Here is a 12,772-nt window from a genome sequence, read left to right on the forward strand (position 1 = left end):
AGAATATGCAAATATTAATTAAGGAGGGGTTAGACTGTAAATAAAAAAGGTAGCTGAGTAAAAAAGTTAAGAAAACCCGACCTGAAGAGTAAATTCCGGTTGGGTAGGTTGAAAAAAGAATGGGGGCACGCATGAGAGAAGAAAGGGTCACAATGCATGTACGACAAGTGGAAACAGCTAGTGGTTTAGTTTGGTTTGGAGCTCAGGGGTAATTTGGTAGTTAAAGTAGCACCTCCCTGGTCTTTTGCGACCTTGTTCTAACAAATTTTCTCACCCGCAGTGCTATTGTAATAAGGGCTGTTCGTTTGGTTGCCGCAGGTACCGGCGGCAGCGGCAGCGTCAACATTCTGCGTCAACTCTTGTTCGTTTCGTTGACGCAGGAACCGGCGGCAGCGGCAGCGTCCGAACGCTGCGTCCTGCGGCTGACGCCGATAAAACCTGCGGTCACGATATGATATGCGGCAGCGGCAGCATCAGCGTCTGCGAAACGAACAACAACTGTCCTCATTGACGCTGCCGCCGCCGCTGACGCTGCCGCTGCCGCCGAAACCTGCGGCAACCAAACGAACAGGGCATAGTCACCTCTAAAACAAAGCGATCAAGTAGAAAGTATTGAATATTATATCTCTTAAAAAATCAAAGCCTATGAATTTACGAAAAATAGAATCTAAAAAAATTATGATAAAATTTTGGTTTGTTTATTTTAGCAAAATTGGATATGACCTGAAGCAAATACAAACAATGTTCCAATAGATAACAAAACAAATATAACAAATTTTGACCAAATTAACTCTTAATTAGTAAATTTAAAAATACTAAATATATTTATGTAGTCTAAGAAAATATTGATAGTAACATTTTTCTTTTTCCTGCCGACCAAAGAAAACGTTTTTTTCTTTTTTTTTTCTGTTGGTTATATAGTTATGTGTTTACCGTGTGAAATGTACTAGGGTACAATGAAAGTATAAACCCTACGCATAAATGACAGAAAGTTTTAAGACTTGTGAAAATGAATGAATGTCCAAACAAAATTTTATGTGCAACTGTTTATAACAAAACGAATTAATCAAATCACAAGAGAAGAGAGTTTTTCACATTTTTAACAATCGGACAAAAAAATATTTAAAACGAACAAAAAGTTAAAGCTAAAATTGATAGGTAGAGAGAGTATCTCACTCTAAAATCCCCTCCGGCATTACGCCGGGCGACACAGAAGAAACCGCTCTCTCTCTCTCTCTCTCTCTCTCTCTCTCTCTCTCTCTCTCTCTCTCTCTAGTTACATGCACATTCTCTCTCTCTACTGCAAATGTATTATTATTAGTAGTATTTTTTGATTAAAGAAAACAATTTTCTTTCTTTTCATTTCTTTATAAGTATACGTCTGAAACGTTCCTTAAAGAGCTTCTGCTTCCCATCTTCTTTTCTTCTCTTCATTTAAAACCTCAGACAAGTGTTTACATGCATTTGCTCTCTTGATTGATCTACTTTAAAAGACATGCAATAGATAGATAGATCTTGTCATAAACAATAACCTCGTGATTATCGTTTCATAGTGTTCCTCCCCCCTCAAGTTTTTAGTGTAACGCTTGATCTCAAATTAGTATTTTAAAGAAGAAAAAAAAGTTTATTTACTGGGTTTCTTCTTAAATCTTCTTTGTCCTTTTCTGCAGAATCACATTAGAAATTTATAGGCGTGTTCCATTCCCTCTCTCTCTCTTTTTTTTTTTTTTACTTTGGTTATATAAAAAAGAAGAAAGCAAAAGTTGATGGCTCCGATGACGAACTGGTTAACGTTTTCACTGTCACCAATGGACATGTTGAGGTCATCTGATCAGTCTCAGTTCGTTTCCTATGACGCCTCTTCCGCCGCCTCCTCTTCTCCTTATCTCCTCGATAACTTCTATGGTATAACAAAAAAAAAAATAATACTCATGTGTTTGTTGTATAGGTGCAAACCCTAGTTGTGATGTGTTTGATGTGTTGATTTTTAATTATTAGGTTGGACAAATCAAAAGCCTCAAGAGTTTTTCAAAGATGAAGCTCAAATAGCAGCTTCGATGGCAGATTCAACGATCCTAACAACGTTCGTCGACCCACAAACTCATTCTCACAATCACATCCCAAAGCTCGAAGACTTTCTCGGTGAAGTGCGTTACTCCGACAACAGCCAAACCGAAACACAAGACTCTTCTTCCCTCACTCACATCTACGATCCACGTCACCACCAGAACCAAAACCAAACCGGGTTTTACTCCGATCACAACCACGAGTTTAAAACCATGGCCGGTTTTCAAACCGCCTTCTCGACTAACTCCGGTTCGGAAGTTGAAGACTCAGCTTCCATCGGGAGGACTCATCTCGCGGGAGAGTATTTGGGACACGTGGTGGAATCTTCCGGTGGTCCGGAGCTTGGTTTTCACGGTGGAGCTAACAACGGAGGAGCTTTGTCGCTTGGTGTTAACGTTAACAACTCTAATCACAGGACTAGTGATGATCATACTCAGATCACTGAGCATCACTACCGAGGAAATAACAATGGTGAAAGAATCAACAACGAGAAGATGGTTTCTGAGAAGGAGAAGCCTGTTGTGGCTGTGGAGACATCAGATTGTTCTAACAAGAAGATCGCTGATACGTTTGGACAAAGGACTTCCATCTACAGAGGAGTTACAAGGTAAGTTCTAAGTTCGGAATAATCAAAGGACTTGTGTTGTGATTAGGACATTACTTTCTGATTAGTCAAAATGCATCCCTTTATTTTTTTGATAAGTCAAAATACATTTAATAAAGTTCTAAACTACTAATTTTTGTATGCTTATTAAATGAAGTAGTAATGACATTTTTGATTGATGCAGACATAGATGGACTGGAAGATATGAAGCTCATCTATGGGATAATAGCTGTAGAAGAGAAGGTCAGGCCAGGAAAGGACGTCAAGGTATATTTTTCTCTCAATCTATTTGATTTCATCACTATTACAATCTTTCTTGACATCAAGAATTGCAATCCGTGTCGTTATTTTGGTTTTATCATATAATGCCATCTAGGCCTCCTTTCTTGTGAAACATTTTTTTTCGTCAACTGTCCATATGAAACATCAACTTATTCCGAGCAACTCTTGTTAAGTATTTATTTATTTGTTCTAACTTGTTATTCAATGTGGTCTAAGTGGGATTTAAGAAGAGTGAACTATAGGACAAGAGTTTTGTCAAAGAAATTGAATGCAAGATTCAAAAGAAGCTTTACCTTTATCTTTATTTTATTGATCTGTCTATATCTTTATATATGATTGAATACTTTGGGTTTTGAAGGGGAGCCAAAGTTTTTTTTTTTAACTTAGCAATACTTTTGACTCGGTACTAAGGGAAAAAAAGAAAGAGACAAATATAATATATAGTTGTTAGTTGATTTTTTTCATATATTTAGCAGAAGTGTGCCGCCATTTTGTTCCTTTGTCTTTTTTACATTTCAAAATTCTTTCATTTCTACATATGCATACTAAAGCCTAAAGGTACATGAATGGGTCCCCAATGGCATTGCCTATATGATGCAACCTCTGTTTCTTTAATTGACATGTTTATGGACCCACTTTGACCCTCTATTCCCACATTTCTCTTCACCTACATGCATTGTGTTAAAGCATATATGACTTGATGTTTATGTAGGCATGTGATGTGAGACCATTAGACTGTTTCTTCAGTTTTAGCTTCTTAGGTGTGGAAGTGAGAAGTACTTGGCTTTAATTAGAGGTTGATTTTGATTTATATCTAGAATGATGTTGCTTGCAGTGAGTGAAGAAAGGTCAAGAACTACAAAATAAATTGAAATTTCAAGAGTGCATGAGTGTAGGGTTTCTGCTGTCCATAAGGTGTCAGATTGATTTACATGTAGTGTTCACATCAACAAAGCAAAGTCTGAATATTCTCAGTTGCTTTTGCTTTATTTTTAATTTTTGCTTTGGTCTACCAGTACCACCACCACAGGAGTGGGGATTTAGGGTTTACGCACATCCAAAATTTTCATTTTTTTCTCACTTTTGCTTTCTGAGTATTAGACTGGTATCAATCAATAACCATAACAAACTCTTAAACATGCTTCGTTGTTAACTAATTTGCCACTATCTTCTTGCATTACAGAACAAGTGTGTTGTGTGTGCTAGAACAACTTTGGTTATATTTGTTACATCTCCTTTCAGCATTCTGATAATTTTTTTGCCTTTTTGCATGTACCTCTGGATATTGGCTTTTACTTAAATCAACAGTATACTTGGGTAAGAACAATATCTCAAACCAGCCAGTTCTTACAAATGAGCCATTAACAATAATGTACAAGTTTTATTAATATGATTTTTTTTGTGAATGATTCAGGTGGATATGACAAAGAAGATAAGGCAGCTCGAGCTTACGACTTAGCAGCTCTTAAGTACTGGAATGCTACTGCTACCACCAATTTCCCTGTAAGTATTCAATGATTTAGCTTTTATATTGTTGCTCACTCTTTACTAATCAGTTTCCAATGATTGTAGATTACAAACTACTCAAAAGAACTAGAGGAAATGAAGCACATGACCAAACAGGAGTTCATTGCTTCCCTTAGGAGGTAACATCCATAAACAAAGACCATTTTTTTAAAATCAAATGGTTTATATTTATATTTTTCGATATAATTACAGGAAGAGTAGCGGATTCTCGAGAGGAGCTTCGATATACAGAGGTGTGACAAGGCATCATCAACAAGGACGTTGGCAAGCAAGGATCGGTCGTGTAGCCGGGAACAAAGATCTTTACCTAGGAACATTTGGTAAGTAGATAAATAAAACTTTGGTCTGAAAGATAAAATTAATAAAATTATCAAGATGTGGTTAGTTAATGTTTTTATTTGGTGGTTGTAGCAACGGAAGAGGAAGCAGCCGAGGCATACGACATAGCAGCGATCAAGTTCAGGGGAATAAACGCTGTAACAAACTTTGAGATGAACCGTTACGACATTGAGGCCATCATGAAGAGTGCACTTCCCATTGGTGGTGCAGCAAAACGTCTTAAGCTCTCTTTAGAGGCTGCAGAGCAGAAACCAATCCTCGGTCATCAACATCAACTCCACCACTTCCAGCAACAACAGCAGCAACAGATTCAGTCCTCTCCCAATCACAGTAGCATTAACTTCGCTCAGTCTCAGATGATTCCATGTGGGATCCCTTTTGAAGCAGCTGCTCTCTACCATCATCAACAGCAACAACAGCAGCAGCAGCAACAGAACTTCTTCCAGCATTTTCCGGCGAATGTTCAAGCTTCTGACTCGACCGGGTCTAATAACAACTCCAACGTTCAAGGTTCAATGGGACTTATGACGCCGAATCAGGCTGAGTTCTTCCTCTGGCCTAACCAGTCTTACTAGAATCAATCATGTTATGTTTTTGTTTTGTTTTTTTTTAGTTTTTAATGGTTTTTAAGGGATAACAACTTCTTTCTAATGTTCAACTTCTTGATTCTAGCTAACCCCATAAGCTGACTAGAAGGATATGAAAATCTCACTTGTACCGTGTTACTCTGTTTCCATTTAATGAAATGTGTTTCTGTTTATGTAGCCATGGTGACTAACAAACAATGGACTTTGTATTAATATAGACAACTCTAATGAAGTTGAGACTAAACAAAGTTCAGTGGAACAACATAGTGACACATGTTGATGATATTTACAGTTTCGTTGGGGAAATAAAAGAAGCAACCAATGGAGAATATAAAATACATTTGTTATCAAGGACTAAGTTGCTTTGGTTGCTTCTACTTACTCCATCAGTAGTTGCCTATGGCGAGTGAGTTCGTTGAGGTATGAGGAGGATGTGTGATCCTGTACATCGCATGCATTCACACTCACCTCAGCTCTTTCACCTGGCTTCTGCTGCAGCTCAGCTGGTCCGTCTTCTCCATGCAACAGCTGCACCAACTGCACAAGAATTCGGATTAAAACACCTATAGTACACAAGCTCAAACAAAGATCAGGTTCGGCTCAAGGTTTGGTTTAGATATCATACCATGGTCATGTCAGGTCGCATTGTGGCTATATGATGTATACACATTGAAGCTGTTAGCATCACTCGTTTCACCTCTGTTGGATCAAACTCGTTTCCTAGCCGAGAATCCACAATGTCCTCGACACTGTTCTTTTCTAGAAAAGGTTTTGCCTGCATCACCAATTTTTTTTTTTTAAGTTTAACAAAGATCTCCAGTTGCACTTTTTAATTTCAGATGCTTTTTTTTTTTTAATGAATGTTAAATTTATTCGATATTAATATGATAAGATCATATGGGCCTCGTCTGGATTGAAAAGAGTTAATGGGCCAAGATCAGAGAAGCCCAGCAGTGAGGGAAATGTCTTTTACGTTTTAGGATATAAGTTATGCTTTTAGCTTGTAAACAAACCATCGAATTACGATCACAAATTATCAAGAGGATTCTTCCTCAAGCTTTCTTTCTCCCTCTTTCTCTTCTCATCTCAACTCTTCCTCTGATCTTCTCCCCTTTCTGTTACAAATCACGATGAACCCTGATCCGGGTTTATCAATGGTATCAGAGCACAGTCATCCTCTTGACAGTACGTTTCCGGATTCAACATCGAACTCCGAATGGAGGGATGAGATGATGGCTCTATTGATCAAATGGAGAGCTGAAGATAAAGAGCGATCCATGAAATGGAGAGCTGAAGATCAGGAGCGCCAGCTTAAATATGATATTCTGCGCCAGACATTACCGCAGATGACGATGAAGTCTGATCTCGATCCGGTGGAGAAGACTCACAAACCATCGGGAAATTTCGTCGAGCAGATGGTGTGCGACCCTCCAGACAAAGCACTTGACGGAGATCGATTTGGGTTCGCGGATGGTGATTCTCAAGTTCATAACACATTTACCCCTAAAAGGTTTGAAGATCTAAAACTCAACGGAGGTATCAGGTTCAAAAGGATTCGGATCAAGCAAAACTACCACAGATCTCGATTTAAGAACCTAAAAAGTAAGTCACCGAGAAGAACTCTTGATTTAAAGGCTTCGTTAGATCTTATGGGGCTTGCGACATCTCAGAGGAGGTGTGTGGGAGTGACGACTATTGGAATGAAGAAACAATACAACCGAGAGAAGCAATCAATACTGCTGGCGCAAGCTTGTAAGAGTTTAGGAATGTTCGGAGAATCTTCAGGTTGTAGAGATACTAAAAATGAATTGCAGATTCGTTTAGGAGCAAGACTGATTGTTGATACAGGAGTGAAGCGAGAGACTCATCTATTCCGGTATGGGTTTACTTCTCTAGCTCCTATGGATGAAGATGGTCCTGTTGCTACGTGGATAGGAGATCAAAGTATCTTCGCTGAGGAAGTTGAAGCGCTAGAATCTGATGATCCTGATGGTGCGATGGAGTCGTTACAGGATGTAACATCAATGGAGTCTGAGTTGGAGGAACCGAGCGAGCATGAGAGCAGGGAAGACCTCTCTCGGAGTGGAAAACATTGGTTTCATAAGGTCCGATTCAAAGTTAGACTTCGCAGAAGCTCTAAAGTAACAGATGAGAAGGTTACAAAAGAGGGGGAACTTTTCAAGCTGGAGAAATCAGAATTACTTCACAAAGGAAGAAAGTATACAAGAAAGCTTATTGTCAGATGGTACTATTATAAGGTTAGGAAGCGAGTTAAGCCGCTTGGAGCCGTAGAAACGGGGTTCAAATGTCTCTCGAAAGCTGGGACTGAAGCAGGCTATAAGGCCAACATCATTGTTTCTGCTGTGGGCGTGATGTTTCCTGAGACACTGAGACAGTTAGATCAGAAAGAATCAGTTGGCAAGAACGCTAGTGCGAGACATAAGGAACTACGTTATGGTGAGGGAGAGAAACGATCATGTGTAGTTTTTCATTCCAACCATGTGTGGAAGCCTGGCAGGATATCTTTGAAGCTTCCAGAACCCTTTTGGAGTCTCTCTGGTGATAGCTTTAAGGAGATGAAGGTTTTACTAGGGGTAACAGGCTTGGAGGAAAATCAGGAAGAAGGGCTGCGACGTTGGAACAAGGGTCTGAAGATAATAAAGTTGTGCACGAGATATGGATTTAAGAGTTTCAGATTTTTAAGAAGTGTGAAGATGCGGATATGGTGGTTATTGAAGACTTCACGTAGGAATCAACTTTCTGAATTCTCTTTGGCAAATCAAGCATGGGAACCTGGTGGTACTGTTTCGCTAAACACTTCAGTCTGGCTTGAGATTTATCACCGTCATGGTGGGAAGTGGAAGTCTAAGCTTGTGAGACTTTATGCCGAGGCGAAGAGCTTAAGACGCAGCAGACTGGAGAGAGCTTACTGTGTTGGTAAAATTCAGGAGGCGTCAAGGGTTACAAAACGTTTAAGGACTGAGAGAGGGAATGCGATCCTTATTGCAGCAGTGGAGAATTGTTTAAGTTATTGTGAAGGTGCTGGTAGCCAAAATCCTAACGTCGATGATAACCGTGTGTGGAATCCTGGAGCTGTAGAGGTTGAAGGAGAAAAGAGCTGTAGCAGTGTTATAGCTGAGAAGTTGTGGAATGCGGAGAATAGGAAAATTTCTGTTATGGACGTTCACACAAATTCTGAAAACGAGGTCAAGTGGGTGGTCGTTCTAAGTGTTACACTGACGCTAGAGAGTCAGAAAAGCTTTTCAAGTCCTGAATATGTGATCACGGTTCAAGCTTTTTGCTTTTGGAGCCTCGAGGACAAGGCTGCTATTCTATCGGGGAGTAGACTGAAGTTCTATGGGGAGAAGATTGAGTGGATTTGTGGCGTATGGGATCCTGGTGTAGCAGGTTATGGACAAGCCAAGGAGGTGACAAGAGGTATTATTTTGATGGCGAAGCATGATCCTATCAAGTACGTGGTAAGGGTTTATAAGAAGCGGCTAAGGCTGAGAAAGGTTCTTGCTCAGGTAAGAAAACTTGACAATCTGAGTTTAACAGAAGCATGTAAACGCACTTATGCAGGGATATCATACACTGGTGCGGCTGTTGGAGATGTGTGGGGTATCATAGCCCATATCAAGAAGTTCTTGGTGATTGAAAAGGGTTGTGGAGTTGAGTTTATGGGATCGCGGAACTATGTTACAAAAGGCATCTGGTCATGTTTCTGGATATTGGTGAAGTTTAATATTCTATGCCACTGTGTTAGAAACGTTTGCGCTTCACGTTCTTTACGGTGGGTTCATGTCTTCAAGATCTATAAGGAAGCAACTCTGAGCATAATGGATGTCAAGTTGACGATGGAGTCCTCTGGAGAGCATTCAGTTTCAGTCTTAACCCATGAGCTGTTTCACTTGCCGAGACCACCTGAGTTGTTTTGTAGCCTTACACTTTTGAAGTTGCAGAAAATGCTGAAGGAGTACAACGAGAGGCAAGAGGCTACAAACTACCATTTCCCTTTCATCAACTTGAGGACAAGTTGGATCTCTTATGGGGGGAGTATTGATAAGATCATATGGGCCTCGTCTGGATTGAAAAGAGTTAATGGGCCAAGATCAGAGAAGCCCAGCAGTGAGGGAAATGTCTTTTACGTTTTAGGATATAAGTTATGCTTTTAGCTTGTAAACAAACCATCGAATTACGATCACAAATTATCAAGAGGATTCTTCCTCAAGCTTTCTTTCTCCCTCTTTCTCTTCTCATCTCAACTCTTCCTCTGATCTTCTCCCCTTTCTGTTACAAATCACGATGAACCCTGATCCGGGTTTATCATAATATTACCCATGCAACGATGCTCTGCCTGCTTGCTGTATCAACCGCTCTACGACCGGTTATAATCTCTAGAAGCAATACACCAAAGGCAAACACATCGATCTTCTCATCAACAATGCCGTGTATGAAGTATTCTGGAGCCATGTACCCGAATGTTCCTTCAATGGGGGATACAACATGATGAGACCAGTTCTCTGGAAGCCACTTTGCAAGTCCAAAATCTGAAATCTGAAGCGTATATACATGGTTCTCAAATCCAAACCTAATCATGAAAAAATGTTGAGAGACTATTAATGTAATAATCATTTACCTGAGCATCATAGTCTCGGCTGAGAAGTATATTAGACGCTTTGATGTCACGGTGAATGATCCTTCTAGGGCAATCATTGTGAAGATAACTCAGACCATCAGCTATACCTAAAGCCACTTTATACCTTATTTTCCACTCCAGACACTTCTTTGTTCCTACAAGTGAGACAAGATCTCAAAACCATGTCTGGAAAAAAGATTTGGAAACAAGATTTTCAGAAAGTTTGAGATTACCAAAGAGCATAGTAGCGAGGCTGCCATGGGGAGAGTACTCAAGCACAAAATGCAAACCACGATCAATACTGAAACCGAGAAGCTTAGCTGCGTTTGTGTGGTTTACATGTGCGATGATACCTAGCTCTGAAAGGAAGTCACTCACTCTTTCTTCTTCTTTCTTGTTGTGACTCATCACCTTCTTGATAGCTATTGTCTCTCCGTCAGGCAAAACTCCTTTGTAAACCTCCGCATGTCCTCCTTTACCAATCATGTTCTCTAACAAAGACAAAACAAAACAGCGTTTTCACAAAATCAGACACTCAGATTCTCAATGGAAGAATGTTTTTTTTTTTTGTGGCTTTACCAGGATTGAAATCTTCAGTAGCTGCAGCGAGCTCTTCGTAGGTGAAGTTTCGCCAAGAGGGTTTGGCCATGAAGAAGCTATTCTCAGAGGGGGAGAGAATAGGTTGCTTGCGACGCAAGTTTTTACGTGTGAGTTGGTAACTTGCGAGGAAAGGAATCACTGTGAAGCGTCTGATGGACTTCTTCTTGATGGATTCAATCATTTTGGTCCATTGGAGACTATGTGAGGAAGACGAAACGTTTTTATTTGGAATGTTTGAAACTGGAGACGTCGATGTTGATGATGATTTATCGTCAGAGGAGAAAGAGCTGCAACTACTGTAAGAACTGCTGTTATTATTGTCTGTATCTGAAGCCATAGCTGTGATTCCGAGTACACCTCTTGGCGATGATGATGAGGATGATGATGAATCCTCGAGGCCTAAGTCGTTCCTGTGAAGCTCTATCTCTTCTTGATGCTCTTTGCTTTCTCTATTTGTCTCTGTTTCTGTTACAAGTTTACCTTCTTCAACAGCCATAGCTACAATTTTTTTATTCTTCTGTGATTCTCTTTCAATAAGAGAACAAGCCTTTAAGTCAAGTTAAACTCAAAGTTCCATTTAAAAAAATTCCCAGAAAAAATAAGAAAGAACACAACACAGTAGAAAAATATAATGAGAATCTTTTTTTTTTTTGATGAAGAGAGAATAGTTATTGTTGGAAGAATGAGGAAGATAGAAGAAGAGTCAGCTTTGGTGAGTAGTGGAGAAGATGGATAAGAATCTCTCTGCTATATTTATACAACTCCACCTAGGCATTTCTACACTTTTAGTATTACTCTTTATCTTCTTCTTGCAACTGCAAGTCAAGTTTTGTTTTATCTTTAAATCTTTCTCGTGTCGAAATTTATTGATTTAACAATTTTTTGGGAGATGAATGGATTAGAGATTGGTGCCGTAACCAACGCCTTTTAACATCAACGGACTCGACGGTTGAAATATCTGTGGAGCTGGTTGTGGCCATTTTAGTCAACAAAATAATAAAAGAGAGATACATCACCTTTGCTTGTAATTAGTTCAGATTGTATTTGACTCAAATTATATTCTCCGCCATATAGCTAATTTGTGCTAGAGAAATAAATAGCCCATGTGAAATATTTAGTTTCTTTTTTCTGTTTATCAAACCTATGTATATTGTTTTTCTATAAAAGTTGAACAAGATCGAAAGTGTCGGTGACATTCGGTTAAATGGTCTAGGATTTGTGTGACGGCTTGACGTTTTTGCTGTAGCGTGGACCTACTGGTTTTAAATGACGGAAAAATAGAAGTTGGGAGTTCAGATACAAAGACAGAGAGTGTATGAATAACTTGTAGGAGTTGACAAATCTTGGTTTTAAAATGACAAATGGTGAGTATGCTGTCGGATTCTTCTTCTTTATTTTTGATTCAATTTTCAATGGCGCCATAAAAGAGAGGAAACATATGGCAGACAAATTTGACTACAAGTTAAAGCCATCGATGAACAATGCATGCTGATTTATTTATTTACAAATACTGTCACTATCTGGCCACAATACAAAAAGCAATTAAGCTTCTATTATATAATCCCTGATATTAATATGATTTATTAACGATACAAGCACTATCAATTAGTAATGAAACTAATGGTGGCCTAGGTGCTTTGGTTTACAAAATATTATCAGTTTCTCTCAACGTAGCCACCACACCACTGTCATGCGTGACAATGAGTGAGACCCACCTCAAACTTGTACCAGTAACACTGCCAATAATAAACACTAGTTAAGATGATTTCTTGATAGACAGTATCAGGTATTTGATATACTACAAAAGTAGAATTTATGGTTTATCACCTAAGGCATTAAAATCAACCAACTTTCCATGAGACAACCCAAGTGAAACTATTTGACTTTATTTTGAATCCTAGTTTTAGTAGGAATAGGTTCATGGTGTTGGTTGGTGAACTAAACAACCAGTTAATACCACAACCATTTATATTCCTTTTTTGTAACAAATAATATAACTCTTTAAAAGCCTAAATCAAATGGCCACCAAACTCACCATGTTAGAAGCAGCTTGAGAAGTGGGTTAAATCGGTTTTCTCTATTATATGCAATTTACATGTTAGAAGTTCAGCTTGAGAAGTCGGTTAA

At 39.1% G+C, this 12,772-nt stretch overlaps 3 protein-coding genes across 5 annotated transcripts; 2 read left to right on the plus strand and 1 right to left on the minus strand.

Annotated features, from left to right (window-relative positions):
- The first annotated feature begins 681 nt into the window (after window positions 1–681).
- Window positions 682–5,583, plus strand: LOC103850320 (AP2-like ethylene-responsive transcription factor AIL6). Its single transcript, XM_009127048.3, has 8 exons — window positions 682–1,905; window positions 1,999–2,674; window positions 2,856–2,938; window positions 4,262–4,270; window positions 4,368–4,456; window positions 4,526–4,599; window positions 4,673–4,800; window positions 4,892–5,583. The coding sequence occupies exons 1-8, from the start codon at window positions 1,767–1,769 to the stop codon at window positions 5,392–5,394; spliced, it is 1,701 nt and encodes a 566-aa protein (XP_009125296.1). The 5' UTR covers window positions 682–1,766; the 3' UTR covers window positions 5,395–5,583.
- Window positions 5,584–5,590: 7 nt separating this feature from the next.
- On the minus strand, window positions 5,591–12,751 carry LOC103850319 (receptor-like cytosolic serine/threonine-protein kinase RBK1). Of its 3 annotated transcripts, none has more exons than XM_009127047.3 (6): window positions 10,625–11,550; window positions 10,279–10,536; window positions 10,046–10,200; window positions 9,745–9,963; window positions 6,032–6,181; window positions 5,591–5,943 (listed from the first exon to the last, which is right to left on the minus strand). In XM_009127047.3, exons 1-6 carry the CDS (start codon window positions 11,139–11,141, stop codon window positions 5,785–5,787), a joined length of 1,458 nt encoding a protein of 485 aa, XP_009125295.1. In that variant the 5' UTR covers window positions 11,142–11,550; the 3' UTR covers window positions 5,591–5,784. The 3 variants fall into 3 exon arrangements, 2 of the variants coding, with proteins under 2 accessions (XP_009125295.1, XP_033140344.1); XR_004455159.1 differs by having other exon boundaries at window positions 5,848–5,943; window positions 6,032–6,292; window positions 9,742–9,963; window positions 10,625–12,751; XM_033284453.1 differs by having other exon boundaries at window positions 5,591–6,292; window positions 9,742–9,963; window positions 10,625–12,751.
- LOC103850317 lies at window positions 6,478–9,261 on the plus strand. Its single transcript, XM_009127046.3, has 2 exons — window positions 6,478–8,885; window positions 8,989–9,261. The coding sequence occupies exons 1-2, from the start codon at window positions 6,537–6,539 to the stop codon at window positions 9,034–9,036; spliced, it is 2,397 nt and encodes a 798-aa protein (XP_009125294.2). The 5' UTR covers window positions 6,478–6,536; the 3' UTR covers window positions 9,037–9,261.
- Window positions 12,752–12,772: the final 21 nt, after the last annotated feature.

Source organism: Brassica rapa, chromosome A02 (genome assembly GCF_000309985.2).
Source record: "Brassica rapa cultivar Chiifu-401-42 chromosome A02, CAAS_Brap_v3.01, whole genome shotgun sequence".
NCBI lineage: Eukaryota > Viridiplantae > Streptophyta > Magnoliopsida > Brassicales > Brassicaceae > Brassica > Brassica rapa.

What these genes read in the sequence shown, in the direction of transcription:
- LOC103850320 (XM_009127048.3), top strand. Translation starts at nt 1,767, where the DNA reads ATGGCTCCGATGACGAACTGGTTAACGTTTTCACTGTCACCAATGGAC. An exon ending in TTCATTGCTTCCCTTAGGAG is followed by an intron (nt 4,600 to 4,672) that starts GTAACATCCATA and finishes ATATAATTACAG; the next exon opens with GAAGAGTAGCGGATTCTCGA. An exon ending in TCTTTACCTAGGAACATTTG is followed by an intron (nt 4,801 to 4,891) that starts GTAAGTAGATAA and finishes TGGTGGTTGTAG; the next exon opens with CAACGGAAGAGGAAGCAGCC.
- LOC103850317 (XM_009127046.3), top strand. Translation starts at nt 6,537, where the DNA reads ATGAACCCTGATCCGGGTTTATCAATGGTATCAGAGCACAGTCATCCT. An exon ending in ATGATCCTATCAAGTACGTG is followed by an intron (nt 8,886 to 8,988) that starts GTAAGGGTTTAT and finishes GCACTTATGCAG; the next exon opens with GGATATCATACACTGGTGCG.
- LOC103850319 (XM_009127047.3), bottom strand. Translation starts at nt 11,141, where the DNA reads ATGGCTGTTGAAGAAGGTAAACTTGTAACAGAAACAGAGACAAATAGA. An exon ending in CCTCGCTACTATGCTCTTTG is followed by an intron (nt 10,201 to 10,278) that starts GTAATCTCAAAC and finishes TCTCACTTGTAG; the next exon opens with GAACAAAGAAGTGTCTGGAG. An exon ending in TGCGACCTGACATGACCATG is followed by an intron (nt 5,944 to 6,031) that starts GTATGATATCTA and finishes ATTCTTGTGCAG; the next exon opens with TTGGTGCAGCTGTTGCATGG.